The sequence below is a fragment of the Pocillopora verrucosa genome, chromosome 9 (genome assembly GCF_036669915.1).
Source record: "Pocillopora verrucosa isolate sample1 chromosome 9, ASM3666991v2, whole genome shotgun sequence".
Taxonomy (NCBI): domain Eukaryota; kingdom Metazoa; phylum Cnidaria; class Anthozoa; order Scleractinia; family Pocilloporidae; genus Pocillopora; species Pocillopora verrucosa.
This window is the reverse complement of record NC_089320.1, coordinates 2,859,362-2,876,128: the sequence shown is the minus strand read 5'-3', so window position 1 is coordinate 2,876,128 and position 16,767 is coordinate 2,859,362. Positions and strand designations below refer to the sequence as shown.

Sequence of the window (16,767 nt, the reverse complement as noted above, 5' to 3'; positions counted from 1 at the left end):
ATTATGCCGTTATATATATTCCCTCTATCGATAGCTCACTCGTTCGCTGCGCTCACTCGTGGGCTATCGAGTTGAACATTCTAAGAGAAATTCCATACCTACGTTCGCGCATGTATTATTTATCCCGTTACGCACTTCAATTTACTTTCTCTTTCGCTCTTAACAATTGCGGGGCGGAAGTATTTAAGTTCAATTTTTCACTATTTATGGATATCCAGCCCTTGAAACGTGAAAAATATTGCTTATAACTGATAGAGTATTTGATTTCAGTCTTTTTTGGAACTTAGTAAGATTTGTAGGATACTACAGACCCAAAGTACATTCAGGAACCAGCAGATTCACCCAGAGCTCATAGCTATAGATACCTCGCACGTTTGCTGCGCTTACTCGTGAGCTTTCGAGTTGAACATTCGAAGAGAATTCCATATCTACGCGCGCCCATGTAATATATAGATTTTGCCAAGCCTTAAAGCGGAGCTATTGTTAGTTTATTTTCTAGCCCCTCATCATAATAAAAACTGTAATAAAACTCTTCAGCACTGGCTGTAGAAGAACTGCTTCAAGGGAATATAGGAACCAGTTAAGGGGTTGGAGAGGAGGGGGGAAGAATTGGCGAGGTCTAGAACCTGGGGACGATGTTCTCACAACTTACAAAGCGATAACCACGCATGCCAGTTAGGTGACCTTCAGGCAGCTAAGGACCTTTGTTGTTGTTCCTGATGTTTTGAGCAAATTTTCGAAGAAAGGGAGCGTTTTCTTCTTCAAATGAAGTGTATGATGTCCGCATCAGTTAAAATTATATTTTATTGAGCGTGGCTGATAATTTCGTTTCGGGAAAATCAGCCAAAATTGAAATAAATGACTGAAACTACTTCACGTTAAGACATCACTGGTCGATTGAGGAATATACACGTGAGAACAGTGAGTCAGTAAAACAATACGCCTGAATCGTATGGGCTTCTCTTATACCTTCTCTTGAAGTTGCCAGGTATGACTACTTGCCCCATTTTTACTTTTTCTGTTTTGGCTATACTTGTTTTATGATTGTCCTCTGGCTGGAAATACACGGCGTTTTTTTTGAGATTTTTACTGTTATTTCATTCGGTAACCTCTGCTGTAACTGCATGTAATGTAGGTGTCTTTAAGCCTGTCTTAGCAACTTTAGCTACTGAAATACGAAATTTGTCCAACATATTTTATATGCTGCGAAAGTTTGATGTTAAGGATGACAGGCCAGAACTAGAGTATCATAATTAAAACTTGATGACGAATAGAGACCTGGGATTCGACCATGAGGAAATTTGTGGAAAACTTGAGAAAATACCTGGATTTTATTAACACATCACAGAAATTAATTCAAAATATCAATAAAGTTTTCTCTTTAGTTTAAAAGTTGAGTTGACGTTGTTATCGGCTATATCAAATGGGTTGAAACGTTTTAGACGGTTTTTCTCATGTTTGCAAATAACGGAATTTTCTGGAAGGTAGAGTTGTTGCAACATGTTAACATGAAACACAAAAATGAATTTTATTGATATGCATATAGTTTTCATTTGACTATCTAATGGAAAGTCTTTGTATTTCAACCCAACCATTTTCCACAACTTGTAAACACCATTACAAAATAATTAGTTCGGGAAATGGAAAATTTGTGGCTTATACACCATGTTTGAAATGCCACGTCCATACTAAGCTAACATTATCGAAGAGGGTGTATGTGGGATTAGGCTCTCTTATCTGTATCATTAATTTGCTTATTGCTTCTATTGCCAATGTTTTGATGAGGTTGGGCCGTCAGGGCAAAGGAAATGAGGACTTTAGTAGGCAGTGACTTTTTTCAAACGCTATAAACTCTTGCAGCTGATTAGATGGTTATCAATTTCTTTAAGGTTTTCCCGCATTTGTCAACTAGCTTGTCATATTCATTTCCGATTTTAGGACCAGTTTTTGTGACATGGCAGAAGAAGCCCTACAATCAACAAGTCTTAAAGCAAATTTTCATCGCTTGACACGATTACTGATGCGTGGAGGTGTGCAGCTTTTGCGAGAGACTTTAGACTCCATTCACTCACCTGCTGATCTTCCTTTGAGACTCGCTGATCCTGCCATACAGGCACAGCTGAAAGGAGCAGGACTTACCCGGCCAGAGAGGGCTTGTCTGTACCCATCCACTGGGGTGTATGGAAAGTCCAAGGATTTTGACATCACATTAACCTTCAAGTTATTCAGGACAATTTGCAGCCTGACCCCTCCCCCTGGACCGAGAGGATGGGATAATTTACCAAACCGCTCAGACCACACTCTGGTGGCAGATTTAGTTCGAATAAAATATTATCGAAATGAGATTTATGGTCACCGTCCCACTATGGAAATAGCTGACATCGATTTTACTCGTCTCTGGGAGGAAATTAGAGAGGCTCTGTTAAGAATTGCGACAAATGTTAGTCCTTCAAAGAGAGATATGTGGAAGAAGACCATTGATGATCTTCTTCGTAATCCTTTGACGCCAGATGATGAAAGATGCATTGAAGAGCTAGAGACTTGGTATAAGGGAGACGTTGAAGATGAATTGGAAAAGCTTAGAGAGGAACTTAGAGAGGAGCTGATAGAGGAAGTGAGGTCTGAACAACCCGTGGTCGTAGGTCAGTAAAAGAGTAAATTTAAGTCCCCATTAGACAAAAATAAGGAAACCATATTCTCAGTTCCCTTTGATGTTAGTCCAATGTTGCCATTTTTTCCGAAAATCCTCGTTTAATTGCTTTGACCTTGCACATTTGCTTAAAAAGTAAATAAAAAAAAACAGAAGTTTTCTTTTTTGAGTTAAAATGCAGGTTAATATTTGGTTGTTTTTCTATCAGCCACACATATGGACATAGATGGATCCGAACCGACGTTCCTTGATTATCGGAGTTGTCATCTTAATTCAGTTGCAAAATATTCATTAGTCTATAATTTGATTGTTTATTATCATTATAGCTCATTTTAGGAGATTTTCAATTCACATGCTGCGTGTTGGTTGACATACAAGCTCCCGTTGGGGACAACTTCGGCTTTAACAGACGAGAAATTCTGCCCTCTCGCTTAGGAGGAAATATCAATAGTTTTATGAAATTCGAAAACTGTGCTACTATTCCGAAAATAAAACTGAAATAGTGTTGTCGTTGTCACTTACCGTAATCAAAAAATTCCGTGCAGAATTCCGCAAAACTGAATAAAATCTGTGGCGTGAACCGAAGACTTTTTGAAGGAAATATTCGTGGGCGTTGTTCATGCTCTCTATTAGATAACAATTTAAGAATATTCCGCAGATCTCTATGTGTATTTGCTTTCTTCGATCGTCAAATATCTCAATTTTTTCAAACATTTTACAACTATATGTAAATGTACATCTCTCTCGATCGAGATTGACTTCAAGTGTCGCCCTCTATTTAGCACACACAGAAAACACAAATGTCAAGCAAGATTGGCTATTCGGCAAGCCCAGAATCGCATATGTCAAGTAAGATTGTATGCAAGTCTCACACTCTATTCGGCACGCACAGAAACGCATGTGCAACCAAGATTGCCTCAAGTCTCGCACTCTATTCGGCACGAAAACGCACATGTCGAGTGAGATTGACTACAAAACTCGTACCATATTCGGCACGTACAAAACGCGTATGTCAAGTGAGATTGACTACAAGTCTCGTGCTCCATTCGGCAAGCGCACAAACGCACATGTTAGGTAAGGTTGACTAGAAGTCTCGTAATCTATCCGGCACGCACAGAAACCCACGTGCCGATCGAGTGAGTTTGACTACAGCACTCGTACTCTATTCGGCACACACAAAATGCACATTTCGAGTGAGATTGACTACAACACTCGTACTTTATGGGGCATGCACAAAAACGCACATGTCAAGGAGGATTGCCTCCAGTCTTGCACTCTATTCTACACGAATAGAGACGCATATGTAAAGTAAGATTGCTTGAGTCAACACTCTATTTAGCACGCTCAGAAAACGCACATGTTAAGATGTTAAAGGGGACTGACTTTAAGTCTCGTACTCTATTCGGCACGCACAGAAATCTTACATGTCAGGTGAGAATGACATGTCGTACCTTATTCGGCGTGCTCACAAAACGCACATGTCAATTAAGTCTCACTCTCGATTCGGCACGCACGGAAAACGCACTTATCAATTAAGATTACCTCAAGTCTCGTACTCTATTCGGCACACACAAAAAGTGTACATGTTAAGTAAGATTGACCTCAAGTCTCGTACTCTATTCGGCACACACAAAAAGTGTACATGTTAAGTAAGATTGACCTCAAGTCTCGCGCTCTATTCAGACTCGGTACAGACAGAAGATTTGCGGATTTTCTTTCCTATTTTAAAACTCTCTCTCTGGGAAGAATGGATTCGATACAGGGATATAGCTCTTTTCTAAAACAATCTACCACTGTTGTGATACTGTTATTGTTATTCGTCGGCCTACCCGACAGCTGCGAATAATGAAACCTTGCTTTGCTTGACATGAAGTTGCACATTTTGAGGTTTAAGTTCAAATAGTTGAGCTCATATGATCGTCTCTTATTTTGTTTGAGAGAGAAGTTTTGATATCTTTTTACAGGGATGAAGCGAAGGATTTTAAGTAACAAGATGCGAATGGTTCTGTGTCGTAGTTAAAAATGTATGTATTTATTTTTGTAAGCGCTTTTGATTATAAGCAATCGCAGATCGTTTTTATCCAAACCGAGGTTTCGTAATTTTTATTTGTAATCACTCATTACTACTGCTGTGTGATTACGGTTTTAGTGAAAACGAAGACCCCCGAAAACAAAGACCTGAGACCCGAAAACAAAGACCCGCAAACGAAGACCCTCTGATGATCTTGATACAGGAACTGCGTGTCACGCTCTACAGCTTCACCGATGAAAAACAGTTTAAAGCTTGGCAACTTCTCTGCTCGCAACGCGATCATTTATCAGTTAAAAAAAGCGAAATCGCCGACGATTACATTAAACGGTAAACCGGAGATCGCTTTATGTCCTATAATTTTCTTATTTGATGCTTTCTTAATTTATTTCTGAAAACACTACTGCCATTCAAAATTTCTGACCGCCGCCTCAAGAGCTTGCAGATGTGAACTTTCGACCCGGCTGACGCCATTAGGTGTTACGGCATTGCTCTTCTTTCATACAAGCCGGTCCAGCTGCTCTTGATACAAGCTGGTTTAGCAGGAAAAATGCCGTAATTGAGTATTTTCAGTGTTGCGTGTAGGCAGGTTTCCTTCCTTCTTCTTCTTCACAGAGAAGGTAATTTAACGGCTGTGGCATTATTTACGAAACTTTTAAAACTTGATTTAGAGGCGTGTTTGAGACGCAGTCGGCAATCAAAGAAAAAAACTAATTGGGGCGCGCTTTGACGTCAGTGAATCGACTGAAAGGCCGTCAACGTAGCATTTTAAACTAACTTGTGGTGATCAGAAAGGTGTAGTAAGCATTGGAAAGAATCCAATAAATGAACACGGTTCCTATAGATACACGACATACCCAGGGAAATTTGCAGGAAGCCTTCTGGTCAAAATAGTCACGCAATTCAACGCCGGCAACACTCGATCGAGAGAGATGTAATTTACGTGTAGTTCTAGAATGCCTGAAAAACTGCAGATATTTTAAGATCGAAATAAGCAAATACACATAGAGATCTGCAGAATATTCTGAAATTGTCATCTAGTAGACAGCATGAACAACGCGCTTGAATAATTCTTACGAAAAGTCTTTGGGTCACGCCACAGGTTTTAGTTTGGTGGAGTTCAGCATGGAAATATTCGATGGCGGTAAGTGCCAACGACAACACTATTTTAGTTTTATTTTCGGAATGGTAGCATAGTTTTTGAATCTGATATAACTATTGATATTTCCTCCTAAGGGAGAGGGCAAAATCCGATGTTGTCGCACACGGGAGCTTGTATGTCAACCAACAAGCAGCATGTGACTAATCTCCTAAAATGAGCGATACTAATAATAACCAATCAAATCATGGAATAATCAGTGTTTTATGTCGCACAAGAGCCATATTTGCAGATTTTAACAAATCTCCCAAGTACCAAGCGACAGAAGAAAGAAACGCTACGATTTTCCCATCAACATTTCGCCTACATGCATCTCTCGGAATGTGAAATTTTCCATTCCGACAAAAACTCTCGAAAGTTGTTCACTTTTATTTTAGCTTTCTTGATCGATCATCTGGTATAACGAGCGATAAAATGTAGGTTTATTTGCTCAAGTGACCGCTTAGAGCCAGAATTGCGTGACAGGTGTAGCTGAGAGAAGCCTGCCGCAGATTTTAAAAGGCATCCAAGACAAAAATATGGTGGTTCCCAAAGATTTTTTTTTATGTTTTTCAGATCAGAGATGAGATGATGGATTATAAAGTAGAATTAAAATTAGTGTTGTAGCTTTCTGGCAAGGGGAGATATTTGACCTCAAAGTTATCAAATATTTGGATGGATCGAAAAGTCTAAAACACAGTCATTTATTTGCCTTTGATGATTGACAAGCCATTAATCAAATTGACTGATACTTGCGTCGTACATTCATCAGGGATGTAACAATATGTATACAAACCTTCAGAGTAATCGGTTGAATACTACTGCATTGAGAGCTTCATACTCTTTACCATACTATTTGGTGAAAGCCAAGGGAAAACTGGGGGTGGTCTATTTCCTCCCGAAAATAACCAAAACAGAAACCAGTTTGTCTGTTTGAGTTTTGGGGGTAGACCCCTTTAAACTGGCAAAGTTTCATTGAAATTGGTGAGATGGCATGTAGCACGACTGCCTTGTGCTCAGGTGGACACACTCTTAAAGCCATCATCTTCAGGTGTTATCACCACTGTTAAATCACCCATGATGGAAAGGGATCGTAGAGGATTAATTCCTTTTCAGAGACCTAGGCCCAGTTGTTCATTCAACGGAAGTTTTCAAAACACACTGCGCTATCCACCTGATAGAACTTTATCCAGTGGGTAGCGTTATCCACGTTCGAACAACCGGGGCCTAGTGTTAGGAGGGCACGATCGATCCTTTTTCATAATTTTTTTATTCATCTCTTCGTCTGAGAAGCGATAGCTAGCCGAATTTGTTATTCAGCTATTCGGATTATGATTCAAGACTACTTAAGTGGTATCAAATCATAAGTTAGCGTGGTTATTTTTGTATGTGCGTTGGACTTTCTTGAGGCAGAATGCACTGCATTTTATTTTGTTTTTTTAGCTGAAGACTGCAAAGGTGCCGCAGCTTCCAAAATCGTAACCAGTAATGGAACATCACTGAGTGTAAAAGGCGTTACCTTGATATTTCCTCCTGGAGCTGTGAAAGATCCTGTCACCATCCAACTTACTTTGGATGAACCTTACAAATACTGCTACCGTTTAATAGCTCGTTGTGGTCTCCAGAACGATGTGATATTTGTTGCTCCCATTGTCAACTGTCAACCTAATGGCCAGAAATTCGAAAACTATATCACTGTGAAGGTCACATTGAACGATAAAAGAGTGAAGTCACACGGTGATCTCCTCGTCTTACATGGAACTCGGAACAGTCAAAGCCAAAAGCCAAATTGGGAGGATATCACTGATGAGACCAAATTTGATTTTGAAACGAAGGAACTAAAAGTTAAGATCAATCATTTTTCAGTGATTGCTGTTCTGGCGAGGTTATATACGCATTCTTGGGTATGCACCAAAGAATTTGTGACCCGGCTGACCTCCATGTCCTTCAACTACGAGTTGTCTGTCCTCCTCAAAAGTAATCAGCAACAATGCCCCTCTGACGAGCTTGCCCTCGTGTTCATGAGCCAAGACACGTACCAGGAGGAGTATTACAGAGATCATGATGATTGTGCCCTGATGCGGCTTAAAAAAGATGGATTTGAAGAACTTCCTATTGACTGTAGAAATTTACAGGAAAATAACTGCATTTGCAACAAGGAAACGTTAAAGATCTCAATTCAACTCGGGGAGGATTACAAACTGGCAAATAACCAGCAAAATTGCTTTGAAGTTGTGGTGGACTCTGCTGCCTGGTGGAAAGCTGGACATGTGATCAAATTACCTTTACAAGCTTCTGACGCGAATTCCAAAATTTTTTGTGGAAAGATCCGTGTGGAAGGCAAGTGTGGGCACGATCGCGAAAGCAAGTTTTGCCAGCAAGGTGAGCTTCTGCAGTAATTCGAGTGAATTTTTAAATTTTATAATCCTCCTTGCTAATATGTGGCCTCTTACAATCTTATTAAGTTTAATTGTAAGTCATAATACAGAAAAGCTTTCGATAAAAAAAGAATTTGTCTATGATCTCATACGAAAAACTGTAGATTAAATGGGCATGCTTATTTCATGATGAAAAAAAACTTTAATTGCAGATCTGTGTGGCTATGTGAGACACGTTCTTGCTGTGAAGAGGGCAATTTTCGACGTGAAATCCGTGGCTCAAAAGCTCGAATTACCCGTTGAAACTCAGCACCAAGTTGTTGCTTGTTGGCAAGGAGAGAAAGAACAACTGGAACTTGCAATACAACACTGGGAGGAAAAGCATGGGTATGCAGCAAATCCGAACAATCTAAAAAAAGCCCTTGAGGAGCTAGAACCTGAAGGTAAGTCTCTTCTCTCCGAATGCGTGTATAGAAGATCATGACCATAAACTTCGAATTCTAAGCATGGCCTGAGAGCGACTAAGAGGTCGCTTACCATGATAAACATGGAAGTTTCTATCTTTCCATGGTACAGATAAATTTGCTACCTCCCGAGGAAAATTCACGTTCTGTTTGAATTTTTGGCGAAAAGCCAGTATTGGCATTTGAAAAAAGAAAGAAGAAGGTTTTTTTTGCATATGCCCCAATTTCGGAAACACAAAAAGACCAGAACACTGGGCACTTCACGGACCATTACGGCAGATATGCAGGAGACAAAGCCCATGGTTTATTTTACCTTATCCGAGAAAATTATACGGTCTAACCATTTCAGATGTCATTGCAAACTTCAAGGGCGTATTCTCCACGCTCATTTTATTGTCGGTCCGTTCCAAGACTTGAGCGCTACGTGGTCAGGTGTCCTACTTATTGAGTCAACTATTGGGGAAGAGAGGATTAAGGATAAGAACCATAATAACTATTTTGTTCTATTCAAGTAACAATTCCTCAATTTCTCTTTATCTCTTTAGAATATAAGGTGAAAGAGAGAGGGCAATTGCATATTGAACTCTTGAGAGACCTGGCAATCAAAATCACACAATTAAGACACAAGGATTCTGACCAAATGAAATCTTTTGCTAACGAAGTTAAGAAGCTTTGCAAGTCAGTTTTGATAGACTGCTGTATTGAGAGCGCAACCTCCAAAGGAGAAATGGAATCAGCGATTCTAATGAGGAATTTTGTCTCTGTTCTTGTGATGAAAAAGCGACTACCCGATAGTATTGCAAAGACGTGCACAAATATGTTCTCATCTCAAGAGGATGAGTTCATTACAACCAGTTTCCTACGCATTGTTTCGGAGCTCATCCAAGCCATTAAAGAAATCTTCCGAGAGGAAAAAATTCAACGAACACCGAGTGGATTAAGAGGAGTAACGGAGGAAGCAACTCTCCAAAAAATTACTTCAGGCATTCAAGGTGCTGCTCATGATAAGAATATTTTCAAACTTCTGAATGAGGTGTGCGACATTCTCGAGATTCTGTGTCGAAACAACAACTACGATGACCGACAAGAAGAATCGCAGATACAAAGATGGGTTCATGGTGTTATGATGGGTGACATGTTGGATTTTCTGGAAAGGTTCTTTCAAAGCACTGAAGCACGTAGATTATACAAAAGATTAGAGTTGTTTTCCGTCTCTATTAAAGACATCATGTTAAACCCTACAGATTATGAGGGAAGCCTCCTATGTGGTTTCCATAATGTTGCAGTAAGTTTGCTGAAGTTCGCCAAGTTTGATCCATCACACCTTGTGCAATTTGAACTAAAGGACCCAACTAACTCGATCAACAACCAAACAAGAGATGACATAAAGTACGATATGTCGAAAGAAACATTTTCTCAGCTCTTTTGGATGATCAAAGAGAGCGAGGAAATATTGCAACTTGAGGCCACTGCTCATGTTCACATTGGAGGACATCTTCTTACAATTGGAGCATTTGAAGCAGTGATCGTCCTTCCTGAGTCAAGTGGTGAGGTTGTTGAAAATGCTCCCATTACTTCTTTTCCAGTCTCATTCAAAAGTGAAACTGACGGAGACTCAGGCAACCTTCAAGTTACTCTATACTCTAGGCAGAAAGACGACATAAGCAAGGCTCTGGAATATCTGGCGAATGCATTAAGTGGACATTTGATCTTCTCAGAACAAACAGAAATTAAGGAAACCAGCCTCAAACTTGTGAACGTCGCTAGAGCAGGGACAGACGTAAGACTACATTTGATTCACAGATGGGGATCAGGGACCATAGAAGTTGAAAGCAATAGTTTTGAGCCTCGGCCGCTTGGATATTCATCTCCCGAATCTCAACAAAATTTGGAAATAACAGGTTGAGAAAAAAATATTTTATAAAAATAACTTTGCTGGTCTTCAAGTCTATACTGTTAACCTATTATTGTGACATAAAATGGCTGATATGATCAACTCATACTAAGAAATCAGAGACATAAAACTACCTAATATCCTTCGTGGGAAATCTCCAATCAAGAAATCTTTGCGCTGTATCCTCTTCTTGTAAGCTAAATAATGCTATATAAAATGAGATTAATCATTTTTCAACCCATTTCAAATATACTGTTTTAATTACTTAAACATTTGTTAGATTCAATGAATAACCAAAAATACCAAACTGCACTGTATATCGCTTTAGATGAGTCTGATCAACCAGCGGTGAGGGAATCGTCACTTTTATCAGGAACAAGAGAATGCTTTGCGGATAACCACAACAGTGGCAGCAACTTCATGACTGGCTCATCAAGTGCTGAACTGATGCCTTTCTCGCCGTCGACAACAATGCCAACGGGTATGTTTTCAGAGATTTTAAATTAATCTTAGGGTGCGTTCCTTTGGTTCAATTTCTGATCAGTGGCGTTCCTTTCGAGCAAATCCATTGTCAGATTAGTGATTTATCAAATCCACTCTGCACAAGGATTTTATCGTATCACTGATCTGCGCGATTTGAAGACTCAAGATTGTTGAATCACAGACCCAACGCGTTCCTCTGGGCGAAGGATCCGAAATTAATCATTTTGCCCGGCGGTACTCAATTCAAACAAGTAGGTACTTCATATATTGACCGGAAAGATTGTTGGCAATCACTCCACAAATTCTGCGATAAACAAGAAATACACTTTATTATGTAATGTTGAATCGATCGGCCACTGATCGCAGGCACTCAGGGTTCCCAAGTATCCATATCGTAATCAATACTTGCTTCTATAAGTCAATGGTAGGTCTTCCTCTATTCCTTTGTCCATGAGGCAGACCAAGGGAAGTAGCTAACAGGCATTTCAAACAGGTGACATTCGAAAATGACATCGAAAGTCTAAAACAATGTAAAGTTGTATGATACGTTTCAAATAATTCTCAATGGGGCCATGGCTCTGCATCTCCCTACTAGTTATCAAAAGAAACGATGGAAATTCTTCATCTTCACAACTTCTTGCTTCTTGTGGTATTGAATCATCGGCAAGTTCCTCTATGAACGAAACAACAGCTGCTCTATAGAGGAAGGCCATTGTTTTTGTTTTTAAATTTAGCTTGCGATTCCGCTGACGCGCTCTACGATTTCGCGCCTGCTGTCATGGTAACTGTTTATCAGATCAGCTCCGTTCCTTTCATGCGCCGTGATCTGTGTGATCTTGGATCACAAAATCCTAATCCGTATCCTCCCAAAGGAACGCATCCTTGGGATACATTCTTTTGGGAGGATTAAGATTAGTGGTTTTGATCCGAGATCACCCAATGATCCGTTTTCAGATCCCTCAAGATCAGTAATCTGATATATCCCTGTCTAGAGTGGAATCAATGTAGCAATGATCTGACAATGGATTTGCTGCTAAGGGGAACGCACCCTTAATCAGAATGTTTCAACTGATCAGCGAGCTATTTGCAGTGTGGTGTTGAATAGTGTACAACGATTTCAATGCGTATACGGACTAACAATTTCGTGTCATTGATACTTTATTTCAGTAATAAACGTTAATAACTATTTTAATCACACCTTCAACATGGAGGGTCACGTTTGTGTGGCTGGAGATAACCCAAGTCTAAACGTTCAAGCACCTTCATCTGCAGTACAGCGGTATGTACACTTGCACAGTGGTGCAATATTCAATAATTGTGCTGAGTGTAGTGGATCAGAAATTTACTGCTAATAAGGGAAGGAATAATAATAAGAAGGAAGTTACCAGTTATTAGTTCATTATCCTTATGTTTTAATTTGTAGCAGTAAGTACTCTGTCTTCTATTTTTCCTCTCAACTTCATTCACCCAATTTTATTGAGTGTACTGAGATACTCACATTTAGGCTCTTTGATTCAACCACCGACCATAAAAACCGTAAAATTATATGATTGACTGGCGACCTGGCATTTTTAACTAATTAAGGTTTTTCTGGGCTGTTAGTTACTCTTCACCTTCATTATTTTATAGAACTGAGACAAAAGTAACTACAGTTTAGGTAACGGGAGAAAGTGCATTGTTTTTGTTGTTTTTAGAAGAGAAATATCTGAAACCATCCTTTGTATTGTTCCTCTTGGTGGTCTGATAATGGTTATGTTCCTCTCAGGCGGCCCAAGCTCCAACTATGCGATGATCATCTTGCGAAATAAGAGTCATGATGAAATTTTAAGGGTTTGTATGGGAGTATAAACGACCTCTCATAGGAATAAAAAAATGGTCATCCATTTCTAGGTTTACTACTCATAAGAGAAGCCCAAGGCTGCGCACTCCATTTCCGAAAGCGAAAAATCCAAGCTCAAAATTACTGGGCGACCTCAAATCCAACGCAGAACCCAAGCGCATAAACTGCAGTTTCATTTAGATTTACTACAAACTCAATCTTCCCAGTGAAGCCGACGCTAAGCCGCAGTTTGCTTCAAAAATTTCCAGTTTACGTTTCTAACGGCCCGCGTACATATTCACCACGACACACGACCCTTATAAACCAGCTTGGTAACCCTGCCTCCTTTGCTAACTAAGCCTTGAGCCCTTCTGGTCGATGTTACTTTGATGCGACCAACTGTGCCTCGCCGGGGACCACACCGTCACTTGGCATCAATAAATTGTTTTAAAACCACGGGTGCTAAGTGCGGCTTAGCGTCGGTTTCACGGGGAGGATTGAGTTGATAGCGAATTGAAATGAAACTACAATATGTGTGCTTGGGTTCTGCGTTGGATTTATGGCCGCCCGGTCATTTTGAGCTTGGATTTTTCGCTTCTCGGATCGGGCGTTGTGCAGCCTTGGGCTTCTTTTATGTAGCAAACCTAGAAATGGACAACTCGCTTAAATGGGTTCTTTTCAACAAAGTAAGTGGTCAGATAACAAGCAATGCATTGTGGAAGTAAGGTGAGGTATTTTTATTTAGAATTTGACTGTATTTTTTTTATTCCTAAGAGCGGTCGTAGATATTCCCGTACAAACTGTTATGATTTCGCCGTGACTCTTATTCGCAAGATGATCATCGCTCAGCTGGAGCTTGGGCCGCCTGTGTGTTCCTGTAAAAAAAGACTTATTTATTGTCCTTTGTTCCCATTCTCCTGCTTCCTCAATAATCGCAGAAAATAAAGCTTGTTGTTCGCTGGTTGACCTTTCTCACATCAAGCAAAAATGTTTTTTAATCAAAGTACTCTGTGAGCAAACTCGTGAATTGACACATGATTTTTTAGATTATGTTTAATGTTATCTGGTTTAGGGAATTTTGTGGTTGATTGTCATATCTAGAGTACGAGCAGTAGTTCAGTGTTCGCTAATGTAGCAAAGAAACAAAGTAACGTTGGGATAAGAAGGCATTACAATTGAAATGATCATGCTATTACATTTGACAAGGTGGATGATGTCATGTGTTTTAAACGTCTATCATTTTTGTTTCTGGTTCTAAAGAAAAGGTTGGCAGTAAATGTGGGTGAAAAGTGAAATTTACTGTCTTTCGTTGTAAATATTAGAAAATCAAGGCAATGCTGTCTTAATGAAAACATTAACGATTCCCTCTTTATCAAATGAGACAAACGGGAACGAGTTTTGAGTGATATAACTAAGCCAAGCCTGCCACCGTCATTTTGGATCTCCGCCTGGGTAGATTTAAGTCACGTGCTAGGCAACGTATAATCAATATCAAGATAGAATTTCATTTCAGGCCTATTTATCAATTTTGTGGTGTGTAACTTTCGCATCTTCAAATTGTCTTGAAACTTAAAAGAAAATTGTTCTTTAAAAATTCACTGAAAATCGGTAGCTAAAATTTTTTGTTTAGGTGTTATTTGATTTTCGTGTTAACTTGTAATTTCGTCAGTCGCCGGCATCTTTTGTTGCTTCACACAGGAAAAACACACGCGACGAAACGTAATGATCAATTTTGTCCTCAATCTCACGCCATAACAGAAAAAGCTTTTGAACATCTGTAAACTCCGAGCGCTTCGCAGTGAGTGATATTTTCAATGAATCTTCGGATTGTTTTCAAGTTCAAGGATTATAAATTACAATTTTATGAAAAACGAAGGTTGTTCTGTTATTTCAGTGTGAATCCTTGCATGCCTGCCAGTCGCTGGCGCCGCTTGTTGAAACTAAAACGAAAAAAAAAAACTCTTTTAAGATTATCATTGGCTTCTTTTTCACCCCACCACTATTCTTAGCAACAAAGGTCGCCATTTCGTCTGTTTATTGCGCGCCAAAAACTATCGAATGCATTCAAAAGCCTAAAATCTAAAAAAAAAGGTAACAGGAATCGACCAATCGAGCGAGCGAGCGAGCGAATGCCATTCCCCACATCGTATCTATAACTCGCTCTTGCGCATGCGCGCAATTCACGAGTTAAAAAGTAGTAATTAACTAAACGTTTTAAATGATTCAGTTTTCTAGAGGCTGGACCGGGTGCTGCCACAAACAGAAGTATAACTGAAAGGGCTAATGAAGACTCATGAAGTGAATCGATAGCCTTGGAAAGAAATATATTGCTGAGTTCTGATAAGGAGTTCTCTTTATCTAGAAATATAGATTAAACCCTTTGTTACGGTCGACAACATAGCGACCAATTCAATTTTCTCGTATTAGAAAAGTAGATGAAATATTAAAGGTGATTTTATAGACATGGCTAGTATATACATCTGTTTTCAATTTGGAAATATAAGTTTATATATAGACCTTTTCTTTTCTCGCTAAAAAGGTGATGGACGATGCACCTATATTTCACATCGAAGGAGCAATACCTTTTTTGTTATTGCTCGATGGTGAAACAAAGACTTTGGAAATTTTGGCCGCAGCTATGGCACTTTCCTTTTGAAAAATTGTCCCCATGATCACTATTTATTCTGTCGACACCTTTTTTAATGAAAAAGAAAAGGTGTATATATTTCATATATATTTTCAAATCGCAACGTTTTTGAAAACGGGTATATACAACATATATGCATATATACAATTGATTAGCCTAGAGTCTTGTACCGAGAGACAAACGATTTATTAATCTATAACACCTCGATGAACAACAATATTTTTTACAACAGCTAGTACATGTAAACAGTTTTAAGCTTTAGAGATCTTGTGAGTACTAAATTTCATTTTAGCATCAAATCGAATTAAGCAACAGATTATCTACGATTATCCTTTGAGGCGAGTGCTATTTTAATCTGAGAATAATTTGATTTTCGACTCTGAAGTTTTGGTAAGATTATTATGGCCAGAACTCTTTACCCTGAGCAGACACGGTTGCTGATGCCTCATCTGCTGAGCGATGAAGTAGACCACGTGACTCTACGCTTGACTGTAGAATATTTGGTTTTGATTACTGAAATATTATAATGATTTTCGTCTCTCGGGATTTGATCTGAGACTTCTGAGTGCCGAGTACATGGTTGATCAATATCAGAGAGACTTTTGATTCAAAAGGAACCAATTATAACACGTTGCTATTACCCGCCTCATTAACAATTTGTAGCAGTAGCTTTAACAGGTAATTATTGTCGCATAAAGTATCCCATCTAAGCTGGGTTTAGAAAACTGACATACACGTTTAAGGACCCTGAAACTGGCCAACAATTTTTTAATTTTTCTAAATTAGCCGTGTGGTTCTTTAAAAGCCCGTTAGAGCTGATTGTGAGCCCCGTTAGCTTGAAAAAGATTTCGAAGCAATTACATATTATGACTGTATATTGTGTATATTTTGTTATGTATCAAGGACTATGTTCTGGCAAAGATCAGGCGCCTTCCTTGTCTCAATTCTATCCAACTACAAGCGACTATAGGGCTTTAAGTGTCACGCAAAAGAGATTCTGTCACGATAAGCATTGCAGAAATTAACTTTTCGGGGGGGAGGGGGGTAGTGTTACAGGAGACCGTAGGTTCAAGACAAAACTGAAATGGTAAACTGAAATAAACAAAAAAAAACAAAAAACACTGAAGCTCTTTGGCCTGCTTTTTCAATTCAAGAGTCCATCGCTAAAAGCAAAAAAAAAAAAAACAAAAAAAAAAACGAATAATTCATTTTGCTGCGAGCTCAATCTTACCACTGTTTTAAACACTAGATTAATTGACTACAGC

At 39.2% G+C, this 16,767-nt stretch overlaps 1 protein-coding gene across 1 annotated transcript in view; it reads left to right on the top strand.

Moving 5' to 3' along the window:
* The window catches only part of LOC131783495 (uncharacterized), a 17,582-nt gene extending 817 nt beyond the window's left edge, over positions 1-16,765 (top strand). The window contains exons 2-8 of the mRNA XM_066172566.1: positions 1,939-2,642; positions 7,261-8,199; positions 8,408-8,638; positions 9,205-10,560; positions 10,882-11,034; positions 12,204-12,315; positions 15,083-16,765. Coding sequence (XP_066028663.1) covers positions 1,955-2,642; positions 7,261-8,199; positions 8,408-8,638; positions 9,205-10,560; positions 10,882-11,034; positions 12,204-12,315; positions 15,083-15,152 — 3,549 coding nt within the window. The 5' untranslated portion in view covers positions 1,939-1,954 and the 3' untranslated portion in view covers positions 15,153-16,765. The remainder of the gene's footprint in view (positions 1-1,938; positions 2,643-7,260; positions 8,200-8,407; positions 8,639-9,204; positions 10,561-10,881; positions 11,035-12,203; positions 12,316-15,082) is intronic.
* The last annotated feature ends 2 nt before the right edge of the window (positions 16,766-16,767 follow it).